The 26,505-nt window shown below is 46.6% G+C and overlaps 2 protein-coding genes across 5 annotated transcripts in view; one reads left to right on the forward strand and one right to left on the reverse strand.

Annotated features, from left to right (window-relative positions):
• The window catches only part of CDH23 (cadherin related 23), a 3,939,560-nt gene that overhangs the window by 672,443 nt on the left and 3,240,612 nt on the right, over nucleotides 1–26,505 (reverse strand). The gene's annotated exons all lie outside the window — the stretch shown is intronic.
• VSIR (V-set immunoregulatory receptor) overlaps nucleotides 3,172–26,505 on the forward strand; it is a 199,722-nt gene continuing 176,388 nt past the window's right edge. The window contains exon 1 of one of the 2 annotated variants that reach the window (XM_069610727.1): nucleotides 3,172–3,394. In XM_069610727.1, coding sequence (XP_069466828.1) covers nucleotides 3,307–3,394 — 88 coding nt within the window. In that variant the 5' untranslated portion in view covers nucleotides 3,172–3,306. The remainder of the gene's footprint in view (nucleotides 3,395–26,505) is intronic. The other variant, XM_069610728.1, reaches the window with a different exon arrangement.

Consider the following 26,505-nt stretch of genomic DNA (forward strand, 5'->3'; position numbering starts at 1 on the left):
CAATGTGTCCCCGCCAACAAACTTGTACCAGGTACATTCAAGAATTTGCATCAGTGAGTGAGCTGTTGAGGGCCCTCAGGAAGGAACAAGCTCCATTCAAGTGGTCGCAATCGTGCCGGACAGCATTTGAGACCATCCTGTAGCTCATCTCATCTACTGAAAACACAGCATATTTTAACGCTGCAAGGGAAATGGAACTCACTGTGGACGCCAGTCCGGTGGGACTCAGAGCAATCTTGGTGCAAGTGGACCCAGAAGATGCTAGCAAGCATCATATTGTCTCATATGCCAGCAGGAGTCTCTCGAAGACTAAAAGGAGAGGTTGGCAGCAGTGCAGGCCTGTAAACATTTTCATGCTCTATGGCAAGTCATTCACGATTGTCACTGACCACTGGGCCCTGTTGTTCATCTATAGTATTTCTGCAAGCGAAGATGCCTCCCAGGATTGCTAGATGGGGCTTGTGGCTTTAAGACTACCATTTCCGAATCATACACCGACCAGGGAAGGAAGACAACCCGGCAGACTTCCTGTCCCGTCATCCCATTGAATCCGCCACTATGGGCCTGTCAATTGCAGACCAATCCCCACACTACATAGTGCAGGCTGTGACCCCTATGGGTGACATTACCAAAATTGCACAAGAAATGGAGAACCCCTAGGTGAAACAGATCGTCCCCTACTGTCTAGAGTCTGGCCAGTGGAAGCACACTAAACAGGCAGGGGAAGTGTGAACATCCAGAGATACAATGAGACATTGGAAGCCTGACACTTGCCAAAGATGAGCTTACTCACTCACAGCAGGAGCTGTTGTTAAAAGGTACAAAGGTCGTCATTCCCAGGACACTTCAAGGATGGATACTAGAACTATCCCACAAAGGATATCGGGGAATAGTGTTCACAAAACTTCTTCTGAGACAAAAGGTGTGGTTTCCTCAACGTGATGCACAGGTGGAAGCCATTCACAAGAACTGCCACACGTGTTCAGTCATCAACACACACACAAAGCCAGAACCCTTACGTATGACAGAATTGCCTGCCAAAGCGTGGGACGAGATCGCCATCGACCTCTTGATGGGGGTGAATACATATTAGTGGCCATGGATGAATGTTCTTGATTTCCAGAGGTACAAGTGGTGAAATCAACAGTAGCCTACCATACCATCCCAACCCTGGACCGAATGTTCACTGCCTACGGGGTGCCGGGAGTGGCCACGTCGTACAGCGGGTCCCCAATCACAGGTCACGACTTCCAGACTTTTGCAGAGTACATGGGGTTCAAATATAGGAGGGTTACACCTCTATGGCCGCAGGCAAATGGGACGGTGGAGCGGATGATGAGCAAAATCAAATGCAACGCTCAGATCGCCCACCTGAGTGGACAGCCCGTAGTGAAAGCGCTGTACCAAATGCTTCGGGACACCGGAATACTCCCCACAGCACAACGAGGAACATCTGAACTCAGGTTTGGTCAGAACATCTGGACCTGACTACCCCACGTCACCCTCCGCACGGAAACCTACACTGAACATCGGAGCATGAGAGAGCATGACAGCCAGGCCAAGGAGGCCAGGAAGTGACACGCTGATGACAAGCAGCGAGCCTGCAAAGGAGGTCTACAAACAGGGGACACAGTGACAGAGCGGCAGCCAGGCACTCACAATCATACAGCAGCGTGCCAATGACTGTCAACAAGGTGAAAGGGTCACTCATCACTGCAGGAAAGAAATGGAAGAGAATAACCCGACATTACTCACATTTTAAGAAGATGCGCTGTACAGTCCTGAGACGCACAGACGAGGAGGAGACAGATCAGGAGTTGCTTGACTCCTTTTATGACGGAGATTAAGCGTCTTCCGGTGATGACCTGAGGGATCTGTCAGATGACCCGGCCCTGGATATAGTTCCAGTGAGTGACAATGGTCGGCCACAGAGAGCGAAAAACCAACCTCGTAGACTAGTTGAGGAGATGGACTAGATGTTGACCGTGTGTTTAAAAAGGGGGAAGTTGTATCGGTAAGCAACAATGTATGTTCAGGTGTCTAGTGAGGGAGCCGTAAGGCACGGGGCGCGGGGAGGGCAGATGGGGAGGGGATAATTTCAGGGGAGGTTTGGTTAAGTAAGTTGGAGTCAGGGACATGTTGAATAAAGAAGTGTGCCAACCTGCTCCCAGTGTCCTCGCCTGATTTCATGGGAGACAGGTGCCATGAGGGTCAAGCACCCAGGCAGGGCAGACCCCTGTTGGAAGTGCACGCCGAGTCTGTGCTGCTTGGGACTAGCTTGCAAAATGTGGGCTTGCCCGTTTTAGAGTCGTGGGCTTAATGCATGAGCTAACCACCTCTTTATTGAGGCAGGTGAAGGAAAGCAGATTGTCAAATTGTTGGAGTTTGGGTGAGGCAGCTAAGTGGGAGAAATACTCATGAAATTGTCTATTGTTTGTTTCCTCATGTGTCCTCTTTTCACACACCTGGAGGATCTCACTCATTGTCTGTGCCAAACATAACCTCTCAGTGCAATAAACGTGCTGGGTGATGGTTACTCATCTATAGTTCCTCGTGTCTGCTGGGAGGCCACCATTCTCGAGCCACTGCGTTTGATTTGGATTGTGGTTATTATTTCATTTCTAGGCTTCACTTACTCTTGTATGACGATGTATTTTCATTTTCCATTTTCTCTGTTTTTTTCTAAGCTTTTCTTTTCCTTTTCATTTCAGGCCCTCCCGAAATATTCTTGACCGAAATGCGGGTTTGCCCTGCTGCCAGCTGGGATGAACTGCTGTAAGGCATAGCTCTATTGTCTAGGTTACATCACCGGCAAAGGTCATGCCCTCAATCAAATCCAGGTGCTCCAATGATCTCATCGGAAAAAAACAAAGTTCGGAATGATTTTCAGCAACTATTTTAAGGTTTTATTGCCGTATCAACATGTTTTATAACGATGCAAAGCGAAGTTCTACTCACGGACGGCACACAATAGCCTATTCACTATAAAACTACAATGAAGGCCCACGTTTCCTGTGCTCGGAAGACATTAAGCTTGTCCTCCCCCTTTCTCAATTCTAAGCGTGTTTTTTCCTTTTCGCAATTGGCCTGTGGGGGGAGCTATTTCCTCTCTTCTTTTTACTCTTGGCTGTTTTTCGCTTCGCATGTTAAATGAACGTGCTCCGTTATGTGAAATTTCCTGTACGACGGTTGTGCAACTCTCGCTCTCTCTCTCTCCCTCTTCTGCCTCGCGAGCGTGTAGGCTGAAGTGAGAGAGGCGCGCGTCGGACATGAAAACAGCGCGCTCCCTCGACGTCGTGCGCGAGAATGGCTTCTGACAGAGAAAGCGGGCACCTGATCTTCAGGTTGTGGAGCAGCTCGCTGGCCACGTGCCTGCTCCTGGCGGCGCTCCAAGGTAAGGGAGAACGACTTCACTCCTGTCCTCTTACAAAGGGCAAAGGGAAGAAGCCGTCCTGGTGTTTGTTTTTCGCTGAGGCTGAGAGGAGGAACGTTTGCTCTTGGCTGCGGTTTTTACGTACTAAGGGCCTGATTTAGAAAACATGTTTTAACATGGGAATGTCCCATTGACATTTCTTTTGTACAATTGTTTTACTTAGTTGCCCAGACTGGTGCTGAGGCTGCTCGTAAATGCAGCTGCATTGCTACTGGGAAGGAAAGCATTGGGGGCTGGCAGCCACAGTGAATGAATTACAAGTGTGTGTGTGTGCGCATATCCACGTTTGTCTTGGTGTTATTTTGAATGCAGGTTTGCATTAGCCCAATCGTTAGGAAACTAGACTGTTCTGACTTATTAGTGGATTGTTTCTGGCGTTAACGTTCAGAAGTCTTTTCACCTCGTTATATAATGGTGATAGTTTTGGTTGGAATCCACCTGAATGGATTTACGGAGGCGGGCTGCTCAATTTTGGATGGCAGGGCCCTTTGGCTACTGTCATGTGACCTCAGCCCTCCAGCTTCTGCAAAAAAAGGCCTTTGTGCAAGCTTGGCGTCTCTTCACCCCAACCGCCAACAGCATTTCGAATCTTTGTGATTATGTAAAGAAAAAAAAAACGAGATAGAAAATGTGAATTTCTTTTACACAGATGGATTTTGCTGCATATGTATGCGGGGGCGGGGGCAGCTCCCACCCACACCCCTCCACATGTATTACCCTTACCCACCCTCTACATATATATGCAGTGAAATGCAGCCCTCGAAATATGCCATTTTCTCCCTCAGAATTTTTACATCCTTTATTTTGGTACGGTACCCACCATTCCCACCACAGATGAATACTCAAGCAGCACTGCATACATACACTACTATGTGAATGTGTTAAGCCACTAAAATAGCTCGGCGGGTTGAGCACGCACTGCTGTGATTTGTGTGTGATCACCGGGTAGCAGGTTCGAATCCTGGCAAAGCCCTCTCAGGCTTTCCTCCTTCTTGGGTCAATAAATGAGAGTACGAACTTCGTTCAGTTGATAATTGTAGGTTGAAATGTTCTATGCACAGTGCCTTGGCGAAAGCGCTACATAAATAACATCATTATCATTGTAAACATAAAAAGTGAGGAAGAAAACATCACCTGTCCCCATCTAGTTGGTACATCACCTTCTTCCTGTGCTGTTTTTTGCTTATTGCATTAGCTAGGGGCTGTTAAGTTTGTCATCTGCTCATTATAAAATAGTTACAAATCACTTTGAGTGTGTCCATTTTCGTAACCATCGCTGCAAGTACATTTTACTCAGTCTGTGGCTTCATCTTTATATTCTGCATCTATTACCCCTCTTGGCCACGTCCCATTTCTTTTTAGTTTCTGTCACTTTGATGTCTCCATCCTTCACTGGCAGCTTTAAGAGAAGGTCTCATCTCAGTAGGTTGCTGTCCTGCACCTAATGTGAGTCTCGAGTCAGGGACAGGCCGCTCTCCTGACAACGTGTGCAACTGGGCTTGTTTGCACATAGCACAGGGCAACATATAGTCCCATACGATACAGAAAAAAGTCTAGCAGGAATTGCATAAAAAAACATAAAAACATCTCTTTGATGGGCATCCGGTTGTAGAGGATAGCTCAGGGGCAACGTGCTCGTCTTGGAAGCAAGACAATGCATAGCGACACAGTTTTGATTCCCCGATCAGCGCTTAGAAACCCATGGGTATTAAGCACGTTATAAATAACCCATTACAAATCCCAGTTTGTTGAGTCTTGCTTTGCCTCATCCATTCTTGGTTACTCTCACAGAAAACGAGAGAAAATAAACTCATATGCCAGTAAGGGACTACATGCTCAGTGTGGCTTTCCAGAATGGGGTTGGAGTTGGGGCTTGACGGACCTTCTTTCGCTACTACTAATCAGTGTGTTGAGACTACTGCAGAGAGGCTAGGCTCCTAAACTAATGTAACAGGGAAAGGTGTGAAGGCGGGTGTAAGTGGAAAAGAGCAGAGGCCAGATGAAGAGCCGAAGCCCTGCAAGCATTATAACAAGTGGAAGATGCGCCAGGGTCAACACCTAGGGGTCCGTTTTTCTTAAAACAAAATTTAATTCCACAGAGGGGGCTACCTAGGTTTGTACTTTCGGCATTTGACACCCTCTGTGCGATTTGCTTAATTTGCGCTAAGAGGGGGAACAGAAAACCTGGTAGAAACAGATTAGTGCTTTGTTGCACTTCGTATTGCGCAAAGTGTAGACCTGTGCCATTTATGCTGGCAAGAGGCATTTACAGTGGATTCTTATTAAATCTACTTTTATCCGGTGCTAGAAACAGGCGGATTCCATAAGAATCAAGTGTTTCTCTGCCCGTGCGAAAACGGCATGCTGGTTGAAACCCCTCCGTTTTTGCTGGACGAGTGTAAGGAGGGAGTCAGAAATGGTACATCCGTCCCATACTCCAGCTCCGCCTGCAAAATATCAGGAAAATGCTCCAGGGAATAAACAGTTGCGTTAAAGCAGGTGTAGTAGCACTTTCAGATCTGATTCGTGCTCCAATGTGTAAGCTCCATGGAGTTAGAAGAGGAGGCCCTCAGTGGAATTGGAAAGTGACAGGGAGGCCAGTTTCAGAGGACATTGTAATGAGCCTGAAAAAGAGGTCATCCTGGCTCTATACGCCATGCAATAAACAAGAGTATCTGACGGTGCTAGATCTGCAGCCAGTCTGCAGACAGGTTGTCTCTGGTTCTGCTCTTTCATGATGTGCAGACCTGGGCCGAACCTTACTGTTGTGGCTTTAGGGTTACTGGATCCATGGCTCAAAGTCAGGCTAGGTAGTCCCGGCTATGAGCATCCCTCTGTGCCAAGTATCCCATGGCCTACTTTAAGAGTGGAACTGGACCCTCCTCACAAGGGATTCTGCTAAGCATAACTCCCCCCGGCCGCCCCGCCTGGTTGCTGATTTACTATGAAAATCCTCGCAGGTGCAGTGGTCGAAGTGGGCTAGAGCGGTTCGGAGCGGTGCTCCTCTATTGTTTTTAATTAAGTTTGACCGTTCCTATACTTTTATTTTTAAAATAAACTTTTCCAGAATGGCTTTGTTTTAAAATAAGGGTGTAGGAAGAAGTTGAAACGTACACTGCACTGAGCGTTCTCTCAGACAGCAGGCACGTTTGTTGGGGCGGTTTTAATTGCGCGTGAGAGTGGCGCAGCGGTTGGGTTTGGTGGGGGGCTGGGGCAGGCCAGCAGGGATCGTAGTTCCACTACTTCTTTTCGTGCACTTCGACCACTGCTCGAGCCCCCATTTGGCAGGAAGCAGGGAGCACAGACAGTAGACCATCTTCTGGGTGATGTTCATGCTTCATCTTCTGGCAGCTTGGCTCCGTACAGTAACACTTCCATTATTGTAATATGGCCTGGGCCAACGAAGGAACTCCTCGCCATGCATGTGTCGCGCTGCAATGCAAAATGCAAAGCTTCTTAAACAGTGGACACATGTCCATTAGTATCAAGAGGACCTTGGGCGTCTTTCATTTAAATACTAATAATAATACAATATGTTCCAGGTTTTTGTCACTAAGAGCTTAACCTTTTCATTCAGTTACACCTAAGAATGACAAGTCACTCAAAGGCACATTCTACTTTTCAAAATCAGCAGCAAGGAAGTCTGCCAATAAACACCCACCCACCAACCTCATCTGAGATCAGCTTAACGGTGCAATAACTTGAGTTAAAGGTTCATACTCTCCAACCTCCAGAAACCCAACTGGTACTGTTATATTGTTGCAATGTCCTTATTGAACAATGTTCTCTGAGGAACCTCTTTTGTACATTGTGTAATGTACAACAGTGTCCCTGGCCTGGAGGAAAAAGCTTGCATTATCTCTACATCAAATCCCTGCTCCAACAAGCAGTGGTTATAGCAAAACCAAGTGTTCCTTAAATCCATATTGCAACAAGAGATTTCTCCAAGGCAGTCCTCACTCTTCAGCCTTAGTTTCCTATTGCAATATTTATTTATTTGTTCTTTTATAACACACTGAATGCCATACTTGAGTTCGGTTTCTAAGCGGTGATCCAGAATTAGAACCCCTGTTGCTCTGTGTTGTTTTGCTTTTACGACCAGCACGTTGCCCCTGTGTTGTCCCCCGTTCACATTATCTCCAGAAGTGGCAGGGCACTAATATATATACTCTAATAGTTTGAGCCAAAACAGAAGCTCAATATATCTTATGTTGAAAAAGGACTTTGAGTCCTATGCACTTCTAAGGAAGCAGAACTAGCGACCATTGCCCAATATTTCATCATCGCTGTGGGGCAATTTATTTGAGTTATTTTACTCTTAATGCGGGGAATTTGCTAGTAGTCACAAGATCATATAATCACTCACTGTGGCTTCAGATTTCAGTACAGCCTTCCTACGTGACACTAGGATACATTTACCAGTTTTGTTTGAAATACCCATTTCCCCCAGTTCATCTGCCTATCAGTGGATGACCCTCCCCATTTTGAAACCTTTTCTGTAAGGAAATAAAATATTGTGTCCACTCTGGTTTGGCTACCATTGATATAATTTCAAGCTTACATCGGATTGCATTAGATGGTGTGCAGCCGGAAAATCGAGGAACTGCACAAAGAAATCTATTATCCATTTAATTAAGTTTTATGAACAGAGGAAGGGGTCATAATTGCCGCATAATAACCCCCCCTCAAGGTTATTACCCGGGCAACGCTGAGGGCTATACAGTGAGGAACGGTCATTATCCCAAGCGATCATGACCCCTGCAGAGGTCTATAAAGCTTTTAATACATGTTTGAAACAAAGTCTATACCAGAGACTCACTCATTCTCCTTCCCCACCTACCCCCAAAACCACCATGCAATTCCGTACCACTGCTTCCACCCTCAGCACCCCACCCAATTTACCTGCTCGCCTTCAGTCCCATGACGACTGTGAGCATCCCAGTAACGGAAAGAGTAAAGGGACAATATCCCTTTGCTATTTCCATGTCAGCCACTTTCTTCCATATCTTTTTTCAGGGAGATTAGTCACGCACATTAGCCCCAGAGCTCTTTTCCCTAAAAAGATTCTTTAAAGGTTTTCGCACTCCAGATGGTGTGCAAGGATACGAATATCGATCTGTGTCACATTCAGCTCTGAACCCTTGTCGAGGCCCTCTCTTTGTATTGGCCTACATTAGGTTTGGGCTGGTGATCCATTACCACCCCTGACCCCCGCTGAATGCAGGGGTGATCGCTGTATTATAGAATGCATGCCAAGCATTCTGATTGGATGAGGGACAGCCTATAACTGAATCCAGGTACTTACTAGCCTTAGGGTGTCCTCAGATCACTCTGAAACAGTGTAATGACAGTTTTACTTTGGCCTTAAACATCTTAATAGCTTGTGGTACAACCAAAATCGTAAATGTGTTAAACAAAATAGACGAGTCCTCCTTCCACCGAAGAGGCATGGGTGCAACCCTGATCTCTGTGCTGCATAAAGAACGCATTGTTAAAAATGTTTTGATAATTCTATAATATTGAAGCATCAAACCTATAACTTTAGCATCCTCAATGTCGCCTATAGTTACCACATTACAGTGTTATTGAAACAAAGTGAACAAGTAACGCAGAGCACCAAACGTGAGATAACCTTGCATCAGCCAAAATAAACGCAGTACCTAATACAATAAATATCGAGGGCCAGTTTACAAAGCTTTTTTCAATGGGACTTTCCCATGGAAAACCCCGTTTTTAATTGGGCCGCTACTGTTTTCGTTGCCACAGTCTAATATTGTTGTTCAGGCTCACTGAGACCAATTGCTGTGGGGCATCTACTCATCGTACGCCATTCATATTACTTGTGATTGGGCGGGACACAGTCAGGACATTTGGCAAATCATGGTGGCCTTAAAAAAAACTGTATCCAAAAATGATTGTGCGTCAAATCAACATAAAGTTTCGAAGGACACAAGACTATGGGAAGTTTTGCTAAATGCTTGCCTTCTGTGTGTATTGAGTCCCAAAACTAGCTTATGGTAGCCAGCAATTTTCAAGCATCTTCAACTTCTTATATTAAAACGTGCTTAAGAGTTTATTAAAAAAACACATAACAAAGAAACACAGAAACAAATAATTTGACTGCAGCCGAACACGGCTTGACTCCTTCATACATGACAACATGACCTGTGCCAGTCGGATTTGTTTCTTTGTTCTCCAATAGAATGCTGTTTGTTGTCACGTGTGCTCCTTTCCCTTCCTCTTTTGACTGACACACAGATCGCAACTGGTCTCCATCTCTATTCTGGCTCGCTCATTCATGGCTATTGCTCACAAGCGCCTTTCCTAGGGTGTTTTGAGTTTGGTAAATGTTCTTGTGCCCGCCACATTTGCATGAAGTTTGGTTTGTGTATAAAGAGCAATTGGAACCAGTATGCCTATTCCGAATTTTAGATAATTTACTGTAAATGATACTTGGTGCTTGTCTATTTCTTGATGGTAACCTGATGTATGTGTGCTGTTGAACAATTGTAGGCCCAAGGATTGGGAAGCAGGCAATTTAGGCAACATGTAGTACATGTAGTAAATAAGAAATTCATGCATTTTACTTTCCATGGACCATTATTGTTGGCATTGTGCATATGGTTGCCCTTTGCGCCACAATGTAACCAGATCAATGCTACACAGGAAGAAGATAAGGAAGTGTTCAAAAGCCAAATATGTGGTTGGACTCGCACCTAACAATGCTTGTGGGAAGAATTGGCCCCAGCACGATTTGATTTTCCTGTGTTTTCGGCCTTTTGAATCAATGAGGGTTTTTTGTTTAAAATATGTTCCATCAGGAGTTAGTATGCAGTATTGGTTCTCTGTGTGCTGCGTAAATTGTGGTGCTTGTGCTGAAGTTCCTGCAGGGAGCGCACACCATCTCCATGGCTCACAAGTTCATTGTCACCCTTTACTTGCCCCTGTGTGGATGCATCTGCATGGAGCAGAGCGTATGTGATGAGTTGCAGGAGTAGGGTGATACGCTGTGTGTTAAGCAGCATCCAGTGCAGTTCCCTTAGGGAGCACTACACGAGATTAGGACTACAGGTGAGAGCAATAAATCCCCTTTGGTATCAATATGTACCACAAAGATTTAGTTGGTAGCTGTGGCTGAGCAGTCAGACTTATCTCAAGAGGGAGATGAGCAGTATTCAGGGTTTACACAATAGGTATACAGTACTATGGAACAAGGAAACACTGACCAAAGCGTTGTTTAAAAAAGAAAATATATTTATTTTATACACGTCTAGTTCAACACATACATCACAGTTGATAAAGTAAGTTTAGTTCAGTCAAGGAAAAGTATATACAACTCCCTATTCAATTGTAGACAAGTTTGCGGTAGAGTGAAAACTGAGCAAAACGGCACAGTGAAAACCAACTACAAATGGCACTCTAACAATTTAACGAAAGGGAAAGCACAAGTTAAACCGAAATATCTTCAAACACCCCCTAGCAACACTTCTCTGAAGTTTTGTGAACAAGTAATGCACAGTGACACTTTAGCAGAAAGATAAGTGAATGAAAACTGAGCAAAATGGCACCCCACAAGTTAAAACAGTAGGGAGGAAGAGGGGTTTAGAAGATTCAGGTGCACCAACACTTTTCTTATTGCAAATCAATCTAGTGAGAGCAGATCTAACAAATCAGCCAGAGTCAATGGGCCTGAGCCAGAGTCAGTGGTACAGGACCAAGAGCTTAGGAGCAAAAATGTTCTTGTAGCTGCAGTCAAGTCTTTGGTAAATGAATGTTGAAAAGGTAGATGCGAGGCGAAATACAATGGTAAGAGAGAGGGCAGCCAACCCAACAAGTAGATAAAGGATTTAAAACACCGTTAGGGCTACCACGGGGAAAGGGAGGCCTGGCGGAACAATGTACCTTAAACGTGAAGAAGTGGCTCCTGCGGTGGCGGTTGTTCCTGGTAGTTCCTGCAGTTCGAGGGGTCCAGCAGAGGAAGAGAGGCTCTCGTCGTGGAGGAAGGTTTGAGTCGTGGTCTGGGTCGATAGATGCCTGGCTATCCGGTCTCCAAGTGCTGGGCACTGTCAATTCGACCAAGGCAGGTTCGGAGAAGCGATGGGTGAACTGGTTGTTCCCACCAGCTCAAGGGAAGAAGGCTCTTTCGATGAAGATCTCCTCTCGTCGTGTGGAAGAAAAGTGGTGAGACGATCCGGCAGGTCTTCACCGGTGGTGTAGATGCTGAAGATGTCTGTGGCTTCTCCCCCCTTCGGTTCCGTAGTTCCAGTGGCGACGACTTGCTCTTCCAGTCCTCAGGACCCTGCTTTTATGCAGAAAGAGACCCATTCATACAGCCTAGCTGTCACTCACACAGTGGGCTGGTCTTCTTGGTGGGAGACCCTCCAGCCTATCGGGTTAGAGTGCGACCTGAGTTGCTGCGGCAACTCTGTCCAGGGGTCCTACTCCCGCTCCCACACAGTGGACCCACCCCAGACTCAGTGGCGCCGGGAGGAGGGCTTCTGGTAAGAAGCCCGCCAAACGGACGAACAAAGGATCCCCGACCTGCATTAGGATCGTAGAGAAAGACACGAGAAAGAAGTTATATTAAAGTTCTGGCAAATAAAAACCTACCGGAGCAAAGTTAATAGTAAAATGCACCGGCGGTATGTTAGAGGCTGTAAGAAAAAGTGTTAGCATCGAACAATGGGATAATCCCATAGGAAAATATTTGCGGTCGAATATTTATGGTAGTAACCACTGCCACCAGCCAGAAACTTTAGAGAGAGGGACTTTAAGGTACCCCCTCGAAAATGAACATAGGGGAAAAACTTTTAACCCCTTCCAGCACCTCCATAGTAAGATGGGTTGTACTGGTTAAGTTCATAAAAATCGACTAGTAAAGTCAATGGGGACTTTGCATGCCATGGTAGACAGTAGTCAGTCCCAGGGTATGGAGTCTATGTTTGGGGGTCGCTACGACACCCTTGTGTCACTGCACAGAGGGTGCTGTGTAACACATGTGAATAAAGATGGTTCCTATGGGGGAGAGAAAATCCCATAGGCATTAAACACAAAAATAGCCTAAAACACACATAGCAGAAATGCCTAAGAGTGGGAATAAGAGTCGCACTCTTAGCAGGTAAAAAGAAACAAACCCTTCAAATCCAGCAAAGCTGCTGGGGGAATCTATAGGTAAGGGAAATTAGCCATAGAATGAGAATTCTCCCTAACACTGTGCCTCTGCTTTCTTCTAATCTTGAGGTGGGCTGGCAAGGGAGGAAGAGGAAATTATTTGACATTTCGCTGATCATTTCCTGATTTTGGAGGTGCGCTGGTCGGAGGAGAGGTGGGGAGCGGATTCCTTGTTGATAGGATTGTAGCCAGCCACTGTCCTCTGCAGCCGATGGCTCATTCAGCCCTGACCCGACTCTTCACCTAGATTTCCCCTGACACCCTCTGGAGTTGGCCGTGCTTGTGAAATGCAAGCAGATACCCTGAGTAATGCTGAACGTTGTGTGCTGCCACCACTCGCAGAGTGCCTCCTGCCCTTACATACCCACCCCATCTGTATTCTGTTAAGTACAACCCTGACCCTTCTGACCTCTGCTGTGTATATGTCTCGCCCAATGCCATAACTTCTTTTTTTTTGTTGTTGGACTTTTTACCTCCACCCCTCTGGGCCCTACAATTGCTGCCTCTGTCACGTTCCTTCTTGCTGCCAAGAGTACTGGATACCCGAAGATGGGACTGGAGTAAAAGAGGGCCCATTCACTGGATGAAAATGTACGTTTGAGAAAAAGGTATTGATGTGCATATTGTGACACAATCATATCTGAGGAACAAGTAGGTGGGAATAGGAGGCTCTGGGGAGCAGGGGAAGCCACCCATACCCGGAAGCAATAACTGGAGACAGTGTACACTGGATTCCCAGAACCTCTCACCCTCTTCAGCCTCGTGCGTAAGTGAGCCACAGAGGAGGTGACAGATGATGCAGGGACAAAGTGAGGGGGCATTGGAGAGAAACAGCAATTCAGGGACCACAGTGGTAAGGAGGCATTTGTCATTGAAATTTTACCAAGGAGTGACTGAGAGGCGTGCCCACCAGCTTGTGCTGTGGACTGACAGTGGAGCAGGCAAGTGGCTTGTGAACCTGTTTGCGCATCACTTTACATGTCACTGCCAGTTGGAAAGTAAAGGGAGATCGTGCAGCTCAGGAGCTGCATGAGCATAATGACACTACAGCATGATCCTCATTGAAGGTCCAAGCACACATGCCATTGAGCCATATTGTCACCATGACAGCGCTGCTTGATCTCAAAATGGTGACAGCTTCCTTTAAACCTGCAGCTCACGCTCTCCCTTCACATTGGGACATTAACAAACATGGCTGTCACGAAAAGTCGTAGCACATCAGTACAATGAGATGGAAGGAGGAAACCAAGAGGAAGAGCTAAAACCCATGGGCACAGGCCAGTCATATTGCCCAGGGTAAGCAGGAAAGGAGACAACCAATTCCTGGTATTAATGGGACACTTATAGTCTTTAAAACAGTATAAAAGTAGACAGTGTCTGAATTATTAAATATTACTTTAGTGACTAACATGCTCCTAGGCCATAGTCCCATTTCCTCCATACTGTATGGGTTTCCCCGCCTAGGGACGGGACCAGAACCTTTTTTCCTCCAAAAAAAGAGCATTTCCCCTTTAAATTTACAGGCGAGCGTAGGCAAGGCTACAGGTGTGACCAAGCCACCGTAGTCCCGCCCTCCGATGCCTGGACTCAGTCCCCTTGTAAGTGCCAGACGTCTACACTATCCTAACTTATTTATAATGAGGAGAGGATGGAGGGTCGTATGGAGAACAGTGGACTATGGACTAGGAGTACGTTAGTCACTACCTTGTGTAACTTTTAATTACTCGTAGGTCCTGTCCCCTTTCCTCTATACTGTATGGGCGAAAACAACCGATAATACTCTAAGGGAGGAGTGATGTTGATTATTTAGCAAACAAATTCTTGAGGACAGCTTTTCCAAACTGGGCATCTGCACCCGCACTAACATCGAGACAGTAGTGCTTACAAAACTCATGCTGCTGCCTTGCTAATGACCTGCCATGGCACCTTGTCTCTGGAAAGCTACAGCTGCTGCTTTGGCCCTGACTGCATGAGCATGCATATTTTGGGGGTATGGCCTTTTCTGCAACTTATAGGATTCTGTGATAGCCTCCACTATCCACCTCACTATTGACGCCTTAGAGGTTTGTCCCCAGGGAGCCGAACCACTGAAAGTGACTAGAAGGGCATCCGACTTCCCGAACTGCTTCGTCCTGTCTATGTAGAACTTCAGAGTTCTCCTGACGTCTAGACAGTGCACCGCTTTCTCTGCCTCCGACTCAGGATCCGGAAAGAAGGTTTGGGAGGACAATCTCCTTGTTAAGGTGAAATGAGGAGACTACCTTCGGTAGACATTTTGGGTGAGTTATCATGCCCATCTTGTCCCTGTGTTCATTATAGGGCTCTGAACAAGCGGATCTATGTGATCACTGCCCCACCGAAAAGTTTGACTAAACAAATTCTGAGTGCAATAACAGCGAGCACAGTGATCACATAGATCACCTATTGCCATATTCCCATACCAACTTACCTGTTTCATAACTATTTCTCTTTCCGCGGCACACTCCTGTGTGTGCCACCATCACCCCTCTATCCCTCCAACGTCAGTTCCCTCACACTTACATGGGTCGGAGCTGGCACTGCAGGGTCCTTATTGTACTTCCATGTCCCCTCCTTTCCATGTATTGGAAGCAGGGGACACCCCCGCAACCCCCAACTCCCATTACACTGAACAAGTGGAGCGGGGGACGCCCTCCCAATCCTCACTCCCCTTGGTCGGTGTAACAGGAGTCTGTTTTTTACTAGCTACATTTAGGGTGGCAACCGGCACCTGGCAAAAGCTGAAAAACATGAATGGGGAAAGAACGTGCTGACATTTCTTGAATGGAGAAAACTTGAAAGGTGATGGCACGCATTGCGACTTTGGTTGTAAGTAGTCGGAATTTTAGTACAGCTCTAATGTGCAGTATTAGATTGCAGATTTTTTGGTCGAAAGTTTGGTATGATACCGAAAAAAACCAGGGCATGCATATCGCTAATGCCTCTAGCTGATGTTAAACACAGCAAGAGAGCCGTTTTAAGAGTGACCCACTTGATGTCAGTAGTAGCCATGGGCTCCAAGGGATTGTGCACCAGTGCAGCCAGAACCACATTGAGATCCCACATTGGGTGAGATCTCTCGACAGGGGGATAAAGTCTGGTTAACCCCTCAAGATGTCTCTTTACCACCGTGTTAGCCGAGGAAAAGGATTGTTCTTCTGTATCCCTGTATGCCCCAATGGCTGCCAGATAAGTGCGGCATGTGTCTACTTGCATGCCAGTGCAGGCCAGGTATGCTGAAAATGACAACACGTAGTCGAGAGAGCAGCCCACTAGGTCTACCCCTTATCCTTGGCCCTGATGCAGAATCTGGTCCACTTGCTCTTGTACTGCAGTCTAGTAGACTCCTTCCTTGCCATTTGAATAATATCCATGTTGGACTGTGAAAGTGACAGGCTCTGCATTTTCTGTCGCTCCGTACCAGCAAGTGCAAAGGGACCGGACCCTGTTCTGCCAACCTCAAAAGGTCAGAGTCCCTGATTCTTGCCAGCCAATCCGGAACCACCACAATCATGCGTCACTGAGTCGTATCCTGAAATATTCTCAGCACCCTCCGAATCAAAGATGTCGGAGGGAAAGCGTAACCCCAGAGGTTGCTCCAGGAGATTTGGAGAGCATCCCATAGTGGCCCCTTGTCCTTCCCCATCCAAAAAGCAAAATGCCTGCATTTGGCTTTGCTCTTAGAGGCGAAAAGGCTGACATCTGGATGACCCCAACCCTGGAACAGGGACTGGAGGACTCTGGGCACTAACTCCCATTCGTAGTTGTCCATCTGGAGCCTGCAGAGCCTGCTGAGCCTGTTGGCCTACGTGTTGCTCTCCCCCGGCAAGTGGACAGCGCTGAGGTGCATACCTTGCTGTAGAGCCCATTCCCAGATCCGGACAGTCAGGTTGCACAGAGCTGGGGACCTCGCGCCTCCCTGCTTGTTGCGATAAAACATCAAGGTGGTATTGTCTGTCCTGATGAGCGCTACCTTGTCCTTTATGAGTGGTAGGAAAGCCTGCAAGGCCAATTGGATATCTGTCGATTCCAACATGTTGATGTGTTCCTCCTGTTGCTGGTGAGACTACCGGCTGTGTACTGACCACGTGCCCAGTGATTTTAACAAATACAAAACAACGAATTTAATACTAGTTTTGAGGGTGGTGGAAAGTATGATTAAAAGAAAGGGGGACACCCCCAAAAACAACATTCTTTTTATTTTGTTAAGAAATTTTAGGTTTGTTAAAAATTAATTTGTTGTTTTGTGATTCGTTAAAATCACATGTAACCGCTTGAATTCCATCAAGGTCCTTTCAGTCTCCCATTGGTTCCAACGGAATAGTCCAAACGAGTACTATCGATTTGGGGTATTTCTAGGAACTATTGTTAGAGGATAGATATAATTCAGTGTCTAATGCGTGCTATATAAGTGCCGTAATTATCCTTTGATCTCCGGAAGCCCATGTTACATTATTGTCTATTGGATGTTCCAGCAAAGACTGCGTGTCCTTGCACAATAGAACATTAACGGGTTGGTACAGTGTCGGGAGAACTGATAATTTATTCAACTGGTTCCCAGGCTTTAGGCTTCCTTCATTGGCCCTGATCATTGGGCGGACTCAGACCCATTGTCTCCCTGATTGGTTATGACTCTTCCCGATGTTGATCTTGACTTCAAATTTCCCTGAAAGAAATCTAATAACATCAAGCCACCCTGAGTACATCCCATTGAAAAGGCTGCAACAACTGGTGAAATAGATCAAAATACAGAGAGCACATCCTATCCCGTGGTATGTGTGAGGAGTTAATGCAGTCTTGGTTGTTAGCTTTGAATTCGCTAAGAGCAGTTTTGCTCTTTCTGACAATTTACAATTACAAGCACCTGAGCGTAAATTGAATCAAACATCCGACAGATTCAGCGGCTGTGACTTTTGCATAGTGAATATGTTTTGGAGCCTCTAGGTATTGCCATTATATGTCCAGGTACTCAGGCTATTTGTCATATTGTCATCATATGACCAGGTGCTACTACCACCAGCTAGACATTTCCATGAAATGCTCTGGAATTCATATCATATGGCAGGTATTGCTTTCACATGCCAGGTATTGTCCTCTAAGCCCTACTTGCTCCCTACATTGCCAGTTAATGGCATCATCATACCCCTGCCATGTTTTTGGCTTTACCATCAAATATTCACGGTCTCACGCCATCTGCCATATTTTACCTTCAAGTGCCCTTGTTCCTCTGCCTTTAGGTAGGCATTGCCATCATAAGCATAGGTAATCTCACATTTTGCTTGGGTATGCACTCAGGTACACATTACCTATTACATATGGCAAGTATTTATATCATGTACCAAATAGTGACTTCATATGGATACTTAAATGTATGATCCGCTTGGTATTGCCACTATCTTCCAAGTATTTATTCATATGCTAAGGCCCTCAGAACATTTTCCCGCTATTGCCATCATGTAAGCTGGTACACCTTGTGCCAGGTATTCCATCATCATATGCCATATTTTGGCAGCAGATGCCCAGCTACTTACTCCATAACCCAGGCTTTGCCATCAAACAGTGCATACTAGATTCATATTAGATTGCCATTTAATGCACAGGTATTCCCACCCAGTAGCAGATTCTGCCATCACACAACTTAGAACTTACTCTAGTCAACAGGTATCACTCTTTGGCCCAGGTACTCACACCATCTGCCCAATACAGACCTCCTATACCAGCTACTCACATCATATGCCAGGTTTTACCATGAAATCCCCAATCCCTTCACCATTTGCATGCTATTGCCATCACTTGCTCTGCAGTTACATACACAATTTGACACAATTGCCATGATTTGAATGGAATTGCTGACAGGTAGTCACACAATATGCCATATACTAAAATCACCTGCAAGGTATTGCCTTCAAATGGGCAGCTATGTTCACCAGGTCCAGCGCCAGAGAGAAGCTGTTAACGGTTCCACATTTTGAGCGCGTGGTGTTTGACTTAAATATACTGTCGCCCAAAGCGCTGCATTTATTAGTGCCTAGGATGATAATATATTTAAACACACAGTATCATCCCAGCACAGGCAGGTCTCTGCGCCACGATATTACTGTTTGCAGGGCTGTCCCAGCGAGGATAGCCCCATGCACCGTGTTGGCCACGGTCAACCGTGCCATGTCTGAATGGGAACTGAGGTGAGGGCGCTGAGCTGAAATGGTCAGCACCAAAACAGCTGCGCCTGAATGTCCGGCTTTGTTCCTACTCTCTCTCCCTTCAGCAGAAAGCTCCTCTGCCAAGCTGAGGGAGACAGAGATGCTGTGATGCAAGCAGGGCAGCGGGAATGCCGAGACCAGTTGCCTCTTTTCCCCTGCACTGTCGGTGGCTGGTGAAACAGCAGGGGCGAGGGGGGTGCAAGTACCCTAGACTTCTCTCATCCTCCACTATGTCAATGGCGGGAAGCAGGTGAAACGTCTCTCATCTCCCCCTGCCTTGATGTATCTTGGCTCACACAGATTCATAGTGGGCGATTTGTCGAGCCAAAGCACTCTGTCTGGAAACTTATGTGAACCAATATACCGCATTTGCACCAGAAGAGACAGATTATCCAATCAGAATCAGTTTTTCCTTGGCACGATTGTGCACCTGTGGCATAAAATAGAGAATGGATTAGATCCCTTTTCAAATGCTGGCGAACATTTGTTTCTCTTTCTGTAATGGTAAAAAAATAGCTGCCGTCATACAAAAAGGGGCCTAATCCCTTTTCCATTTTAATGGAGTCTTTTTCCTTTTCCTCAGGAGATGAGCTTGCATTCCTCCTGAGTTCATCTTCTGATGAAAAAAAGAACAAAAAAAATATTTGCACCCTGGTTAAATTCCAGGGTGGGAATGGCTTTCACCCCGACAGCAGGGGTGTAGACGTGGCCAGTATAGGCACACAGCGGGAGTCGGGGTCCTCACTTCACTCGGGCCTACTATGGCTCGGGCTGGTGAGTCATTACTGGTCATGTCCACCCCCCCGCTTAGGGGGTGAACGCCATATTATTTTGCATCTTATGTGGTGTATGCAACACGGAATAGCCTAAACTAAGTGTTGAATTATCTACTTATCCCTTGACATAGAACAGCCTGAGATCTCTGAAAGATACTGAGAATCACGAATGTATTTTGACCTGACTAAAATAGGTAAAATATACTGAAATCAGAGATGGACATTGTCAGCTACACCTTGGTGCTTTTGCTTACATTCCGCCTGCCGGGGGTAATGTCTGAATTGTACATTGTATAATGAATAAGGTACTCAAAAAGAGCTTGCAGACAAGGGGAAGAGCCATGGTGGCGCCAGGGTGGTTAGCCGCCCGCTGGCTCCTCTCTGGTGCCCAGTGCACACCCATGCCTCCCGAAGGGCTGGCGTTCCGTCACAGCTGGCCCTGGAGGAGCACCAGCCCCGATATTAAAGAAAAAATGCTGACATGTGCGGCGCAACTCGACACACACAGGGTTGATTGGCAGCCACACTGGTGTTGCAGCAATCACAGTGCTGGCACACCCCGGAAGGACTGAAAATACCGACCCCAGGTATTTAAGTCCTTACAGGGTTCGCCATGACTGGACACCATAATTAATTCCATTTTGGTGGTGTGGCGTGGCATTGCTGCCTGGCCATTCCCTGGAAAATAAGACAGAAGAGAAGGCCTGAAGTAAGTGTGGTGTATCTGTTTTCTGATTGTGGTATGTGCAGCGCTGGCTAATGGGCCGGCCCTCGCTGGATTCGAGATCCAGCATCAGAACTTTACCCGGATCTTAGGATCTGCCTCTGCCCCAGCCCAGCCAAACTATGTGCACAGTGCGCTCGTACATGATCTAATCTGCTCTATGCAAACGCACTGCACACCTATGTGCACAGTGAGCTCACACAGAGCACATTACATGCTCATTTGCTTGAATTGTCCACATCTCGGTTTCACAAAAGTGTGTATTCCTGGCCATATCATTTAATCGCACTGTGTCTTATCTCCAGCTCTGTACGTGATTCTGATTCACTTTTTAGCTTATATTAATATATTAATATATCATTCTGTTATTTAAAAAAAAAAGCCTAATGACTATAGAATTGCTCCATAGTGCAATTTAGGTATTTTGCACCACAAAGTTATTTTCCACTTTCCTTACTTATGGCAACTTATTCTAAAGTAATTTCCATGGCGCCTCCAAGTATCAAAGACTGATGATGCTCCTTGCAATGTCCTTTTCTGTGAAGTCACTTCTGTTGGTGCAATCCATATGCTAATTAGGAGGTTTGCACTTATTTTGCCCCAGAGCGCCTGGACAGAACCCTCTATTTATTTATTTATTGTTCGCTTGTTAGGTGCTTATACAGCAAGTACATACTATTTCAAAGCGCCCACAGGGCAAGGGAGTGAACAAGGGAGTGAAAAATATTGAATACACAAACAGAGGAGGGGAAAAGATAAAAAGAACAAACCTACTGTGCCTTGTGAGTAATTCAGAACTTGTAAATGCAGCAGGGAAAATGGCAGAGAGGGTAGGTGCTGGAGTGTCCATGCTCGTGAGTGTGCAACAGATGAAGTGTATGGTGTGGTGAGTGCTACACGGCCAGGAGCCGTGTTGGGTGTAAGTGTGAGCCTCCAGGCAGAGGGAGTGCCAAGGCACGTGCTGAGCATAGACAGAAGCTGGGGCAATTGGGTAAGGGATATCAGGGGCCGGAGGATGTATAAGGGCCCAGTATACCAATAAAAGCAAGTGTGAGATTAACAGAGGAGAGGAGATGGAAAGGAGGAGGTAAAGAGCAAGGTCTTGAGGAGCTTCTGGAATTTAAGGAGGTCCTGTTCAAGGCGTAGAGGTTGGGGGAGGCTGTTCCATAGTAGGGAGCCAGCTGAGGAAAGCGATCAACCTTTTGTCCTCTGTCTAGCAAGCACTTTACATACAGAGAGTTGGCTCCAGAGGAACGTAAAGGTCTGCACGGGGAGTATTTAGTGAGATAAGGTTGAAGATAGTAAGGTCCCCGGTCCCAGAAAGCCTTGTGGATAATGCAGAGGGATTTGAATTTAATCCGTACAGCAACCGGGAGCCAGTGAAGACGTTTTAGGGCAGGAGAGATGCTCTGTAGTGGAGTTTCCTGCATTTGTAATAATTCTGCAGTTTTATTTTTTTTTGTTATTGTTAAAATGCCATCTGCCACTAATGTTACCAAAAAAGTAGATTGGGGTAGGGTGGCAGGTTTGGGGGCGCGAATAAGAATGTATGGGATTGGGCTCACTGCATTTGGAGGGGGAAAGGTAGCAGGACTTTTTAAGTAGCTCACCCCCCACTCTTGCAATGCTGGATACTCCCCCGCCTAGGACAACCCCAGGTTCGCCAAGGGTCAAAGACCCTGTGACAAGCGCACTGTACTCAGGGCAGAAAACATTCGGAAAAGGCAATGTTCACCGAGCCTGCGAATCTGGGGGCTCGCAATATGATCTGCTCTGTGCGAGCACACTGTGCACACAGAGCAGATTACATTATCGAGCCCACAGTGATCATTGCCTTTCCCAAATAGATTCTGGTATTTGTAGTCTTGAGAAGGTAGCTTGAAAAGTACACAAACCATAGTAATGTACGAACGTGCATATCTTACTATGGTTTGTGTTCCTTTCAAGTTATGAAAATGATGCAATTTTTAAACTATTTCGCACATCCTTTGATCGGAGTTCAACTGCCAGCTCAGCATCCTCTGAACCCTGCCCCTTCAGAACTCCGCCCCTCCTCTAACCTCTGCCCCCACCCCGGCCCTTGTGGGATACCTCTTCACATGTTTTCCATTTTCACCACTGGGTATGTGCATGTATGTTTGCATATGTGTTTGAATGTAATGCATTGTGTGTAAGACTAGTTGAGAGGGTCTGTAGCTGTGTTTGTATGTATGTGTATGTTAGGATCAGTCTCAGATTGTGTCTACGTGTGTGTCTGGTCATGAGTGTGTGTGCATGTGTTTGTATGGTTTGGTCACTGTGTATCCCCTGCAGAGACTGCTGGCATAAATAGGTTGTGTCAGCAGCTTCATCCATGTGACTTACTGTGACCATTACTGGCATAGATAGGTTGAGCAGCCTCATGCATGTGACTTAAATGTTTTAAAGTGACCATTTATTTTAAATCACATGCATGAAGCTGCTTCCACAACTTACCTATGCCAGCATTACTGGCATACTTACTGGCATTGATAGGTTGTGGCAGCAGCTTCATGTGCATGATTTAAATCACGAGTCCTAAATTATCAACATTAACTCAGAGTAAAATGGATATAAAGGTTAGGGATGATAATTTAAGATGAGTCCTCGAGGGAGGCCAAGTTGTGTTTGTTTTTGACATTGGTTTTCTGATTAAGGAGGTAGCTCGTTGGTAACCATTGATGTTGGGGCCTAGGGGCTATTGCTCCATTGTAGAGGGTTGGGAGGGGTTAGGTTTTAATGCACCTGCAACCAGAGACTCTTGTTTGGAATGTATAGGTGGATGCCCTGTGCCAGGTATTGGAGCATCAGACGGTAGGCTGATTTAATGAGAATCAAATGAAAAAGGGTCCAGGCTTGTCCAACTCCAGCCCTCGAGGACCAGAATCTTGACAGATTTTCAGGATATCTCTCATTAATGTTCATGAGGAAAACATTTGCATACATTTAGAATCATTATATGGAAATTTATCTCATGAATATTAATGAGGGAATCCTGACAACCCAGCGGGGATCCGGCCCTTGAGGCCTGGGTGGATGAATAGACGGATCTGTAAAGTGGGCCTCTGGTTCCTGCATAGATGGTATGGATAGACGATTCTTAGGAGGTACCCAGGTATCAAGCCCTGAAGTGATTCATGTTTCAGGCAGGCAGGTTTAAACAGCTTGTGTTTGATTTTTCAAGGCATGCTTAATGTTGTCTTGTCATTTCAGCCCAAATACGACCCTGGCTTCTTTGAAGTTTCGATAACGTCTTTGCCTTTTTTTTGGCGAAATGGAAGGCAAAGTCAAGTTAAATAATATGGATGCTAAAGCTGTCACAACAAGTGGAGGTGCCGGTTGGGGGCATGAGGGGTGATAGCTACGTGTGGATTTTGAAGTTGACCACCAGACTGATGTCTAGAGGATAGCATATGGGGTGGACTGGTCAGGAATATTACTTTGCTCCTGGTTGAGTTCAGCATTAGGAATCTTAGGTGACATTCGCTGTAGAATAGATGGGTGGCTGGATGCAATTTTGGTTTGACGGTTAGGTGTCGGCTAGTGGTCTTTAGCAAATAACTGGGAGAAATACCCAAAATAGAGGTAGGTGTTGCCCGGGGAAATGGCCCAGAGTGAAAAGAGAATGGCTGACTACAATGCAGACTCAAGGACCACCCACCGGAAAGGTAGTCAGTGCAGGTTTAGAGCAATAACTTCCAGGGCTATTGTTTAACACATGAAGGTACTCTTAGACTTCAGCTAAACAAACGGGACTTAAGCACAATTCAGCCATAATATCTGAAGGGAAATGTCCATAAATGGAAAAGCTACGTCTACTCTCTGTGACATGGAGTCATCTGCTCGCCTTACGAGCAATTGTCCTGGAAAACAACGGTTAATGTTGTCTCAATCCCCTGATCAATTCCTGAAATCCTGCCTGACACGCATCTATCTACACTATGTCAAGTGGCTTTGCAGATGGAGCAGAACTGCTTTTTCTAGTAGCTCCGTCTAGTAGTGGCAGGCATGGAATGAACCAGAATCTTGTATTTGCCTCATATGGTGTCAACATGGTGCAGGCCCATTTCTTGGGTTTCTGATGATCTCCTTTGTATGAAGAGGAAGTGGTGATGAGCCAGAAGGCTCATAGTCCTGCCTTTCTTCTCCTCCACCCCTAGTCACCGCTCAGGCCCAGCTCTCAGTGCTCATGTGATGCAGAGACACAGTGCTATCGCCTGCTCACAGCTGCAGTTGCTGCATCACTTGTGGCCAACTTGGCAGGATGTGGTGAGGAAGCGTATCTTCTAGGGGACGCAACTCTTAGAAGTCTGTTTGAAATTAAGGTAAACAAGGACAAACGTCTTGAATTTATTAAAGGTTTTTCTATTTTCTTGGCACCTGGTGCACATGTTTCTTTTTGGGGTGATTATGGGGTGTCTGACCTTGCGAACGAATTAGAGGAATTAACAGTTGTGATCAATAAAGCCAGGATGGCATGAGACGGTGAAACATCATTTTTTTCATACTGGCTCAGTGTTTAGATAAGTCACTAGCTGTCTGTTCAGGTGTTATGGTAAGAGTGCATTGTAATGCACCACTCATGGTCTAACATCACTGGGGCTTGTCTTGAAACTTGGTGGTTACATACAGAGAAGTGCAATACATTCATGTTACAGTCACATATAAAAAACAGAGAGGGACCCTGGTTACAGGTGGGTCCGGTATGAGATCAAAGGCATAGAGTTTGGTATGACAGACAGATGATTAACAGATCGGCCCTCATTACGACCCTGGCGGAAAGTGACTGACCGGACCGCAACAGCGTAAATAGCGTTTCCGCCATTGCACGAAGGAGCAAAGTGCGGCCCATTCCGACCCATCGGGCACGAGCACCACGGCATGGCGGAAGTGCAAAGTCCGCGATGGCGGAAATGACCCCAAAACGGCCCACACCGCCGCCGTACGGCGCCCTAGGTGCAATACCGCCACCCATCACAGCGGACACCGCAGAGTGCGCCTACCGGAAAGTACGGTGACCAGAAATATACGGAAACGGAAGTTAAAACATGGTCCCGGAACGGGAAACATCCCGCCTTACACCTATAAAACCACAAAAACCACACAACCACTAAAAACACTACCCCGAGACACACCCCAACCCGTCATCCACCCTAGCGAAACCAAGAAAAATGGGAAAAGTAGCGAAGAAAGCGTGCGACCGCAAGCGGCAGGTCCACTTCTCCCGTGAGGAACTCACCGTGCTAACAGAGACCCTCCAGGAGAATGCTGCCGTCGTCTTCTCCACGCAAATGACCAGGACGGCACTTGCGAACAAGAAGGCCATATGGGCTCTGGTGGCACAGCGGGTAAGCGCGGTGGGGACCGCACCCCGCAACCCACAGCAATGCAGAAAGCGGTGGGACGACCTGCGGATACGCGTCCGCAGCATACTCTCTGCCAACCGCAACATTGCCACAGCCACCGGGGGAGGTCCTGAATCACCCATCAAGTTGACCCCCTGGGAAGAAATCTGTGCCTCCACCATCGGAATGGAGAGCATAGAGGGAGTCGGAGGGATGGAGAAAGGAGTGCAGACATCAGAAGAATCAGGTAGGTGGGCCAGATAAAACAATGCTAAATCCACAATGTCCAATCATGTGAAGTACCATGTGTCCACATAGTGCAACAGAAACACATGTCCAGGAGAACGTCCACACACATCGCCCTGATAGCGCACTTTAAAACCACAATAAATACATAAATAATTAAAAACCCTTAAAACACCCACCACACGTCCAGCAGGCACACCCTAACTGCAGGCTGCCAAACAACTGCACCCTCACCCCACACACAAATGAAAGCACCTCCAAGGCACCGACCCAAATCACCCTCATGTACCACCCCAATGCATGTGATACAATGCCATTCCAATACCCACAGACCCATTAATAACCCTCGCCCTCCTTTACTCCACCACAGGGTCCGATCCAAACGACGAGCATCAGGACACCCCTACCAGCACACCTGCAAAGAGGGCCAAGACCAACGGCCAAAGACCCTCCACCTCAGCTGCACGCATCAAGACACGGCAGCAGCACAAATCAGGTGGCAGCACAGAGGAGGGAACATCAACAGGCACCCCAGCAGCCAGCATGCCCACAACACCACCACCACAGGTCCCCC

The sequence above is a fragment of the Ambystoma mexicanum genome, chromosome 8 (assembly GCF_040938575.1).
Source record: "Ambystoma mexicanum isolate Mex_15411 chromosome 8, UKY_AmexF1_1, whole genome shotgun sequence".
Taxonomy (NCBI): domain Eukaryota; kingdom Metazoa; phylum Chordata; class Amphibia; order Caudata; family Ambystomatidae; genus Ambystoma; species Ambystoma mexicanum.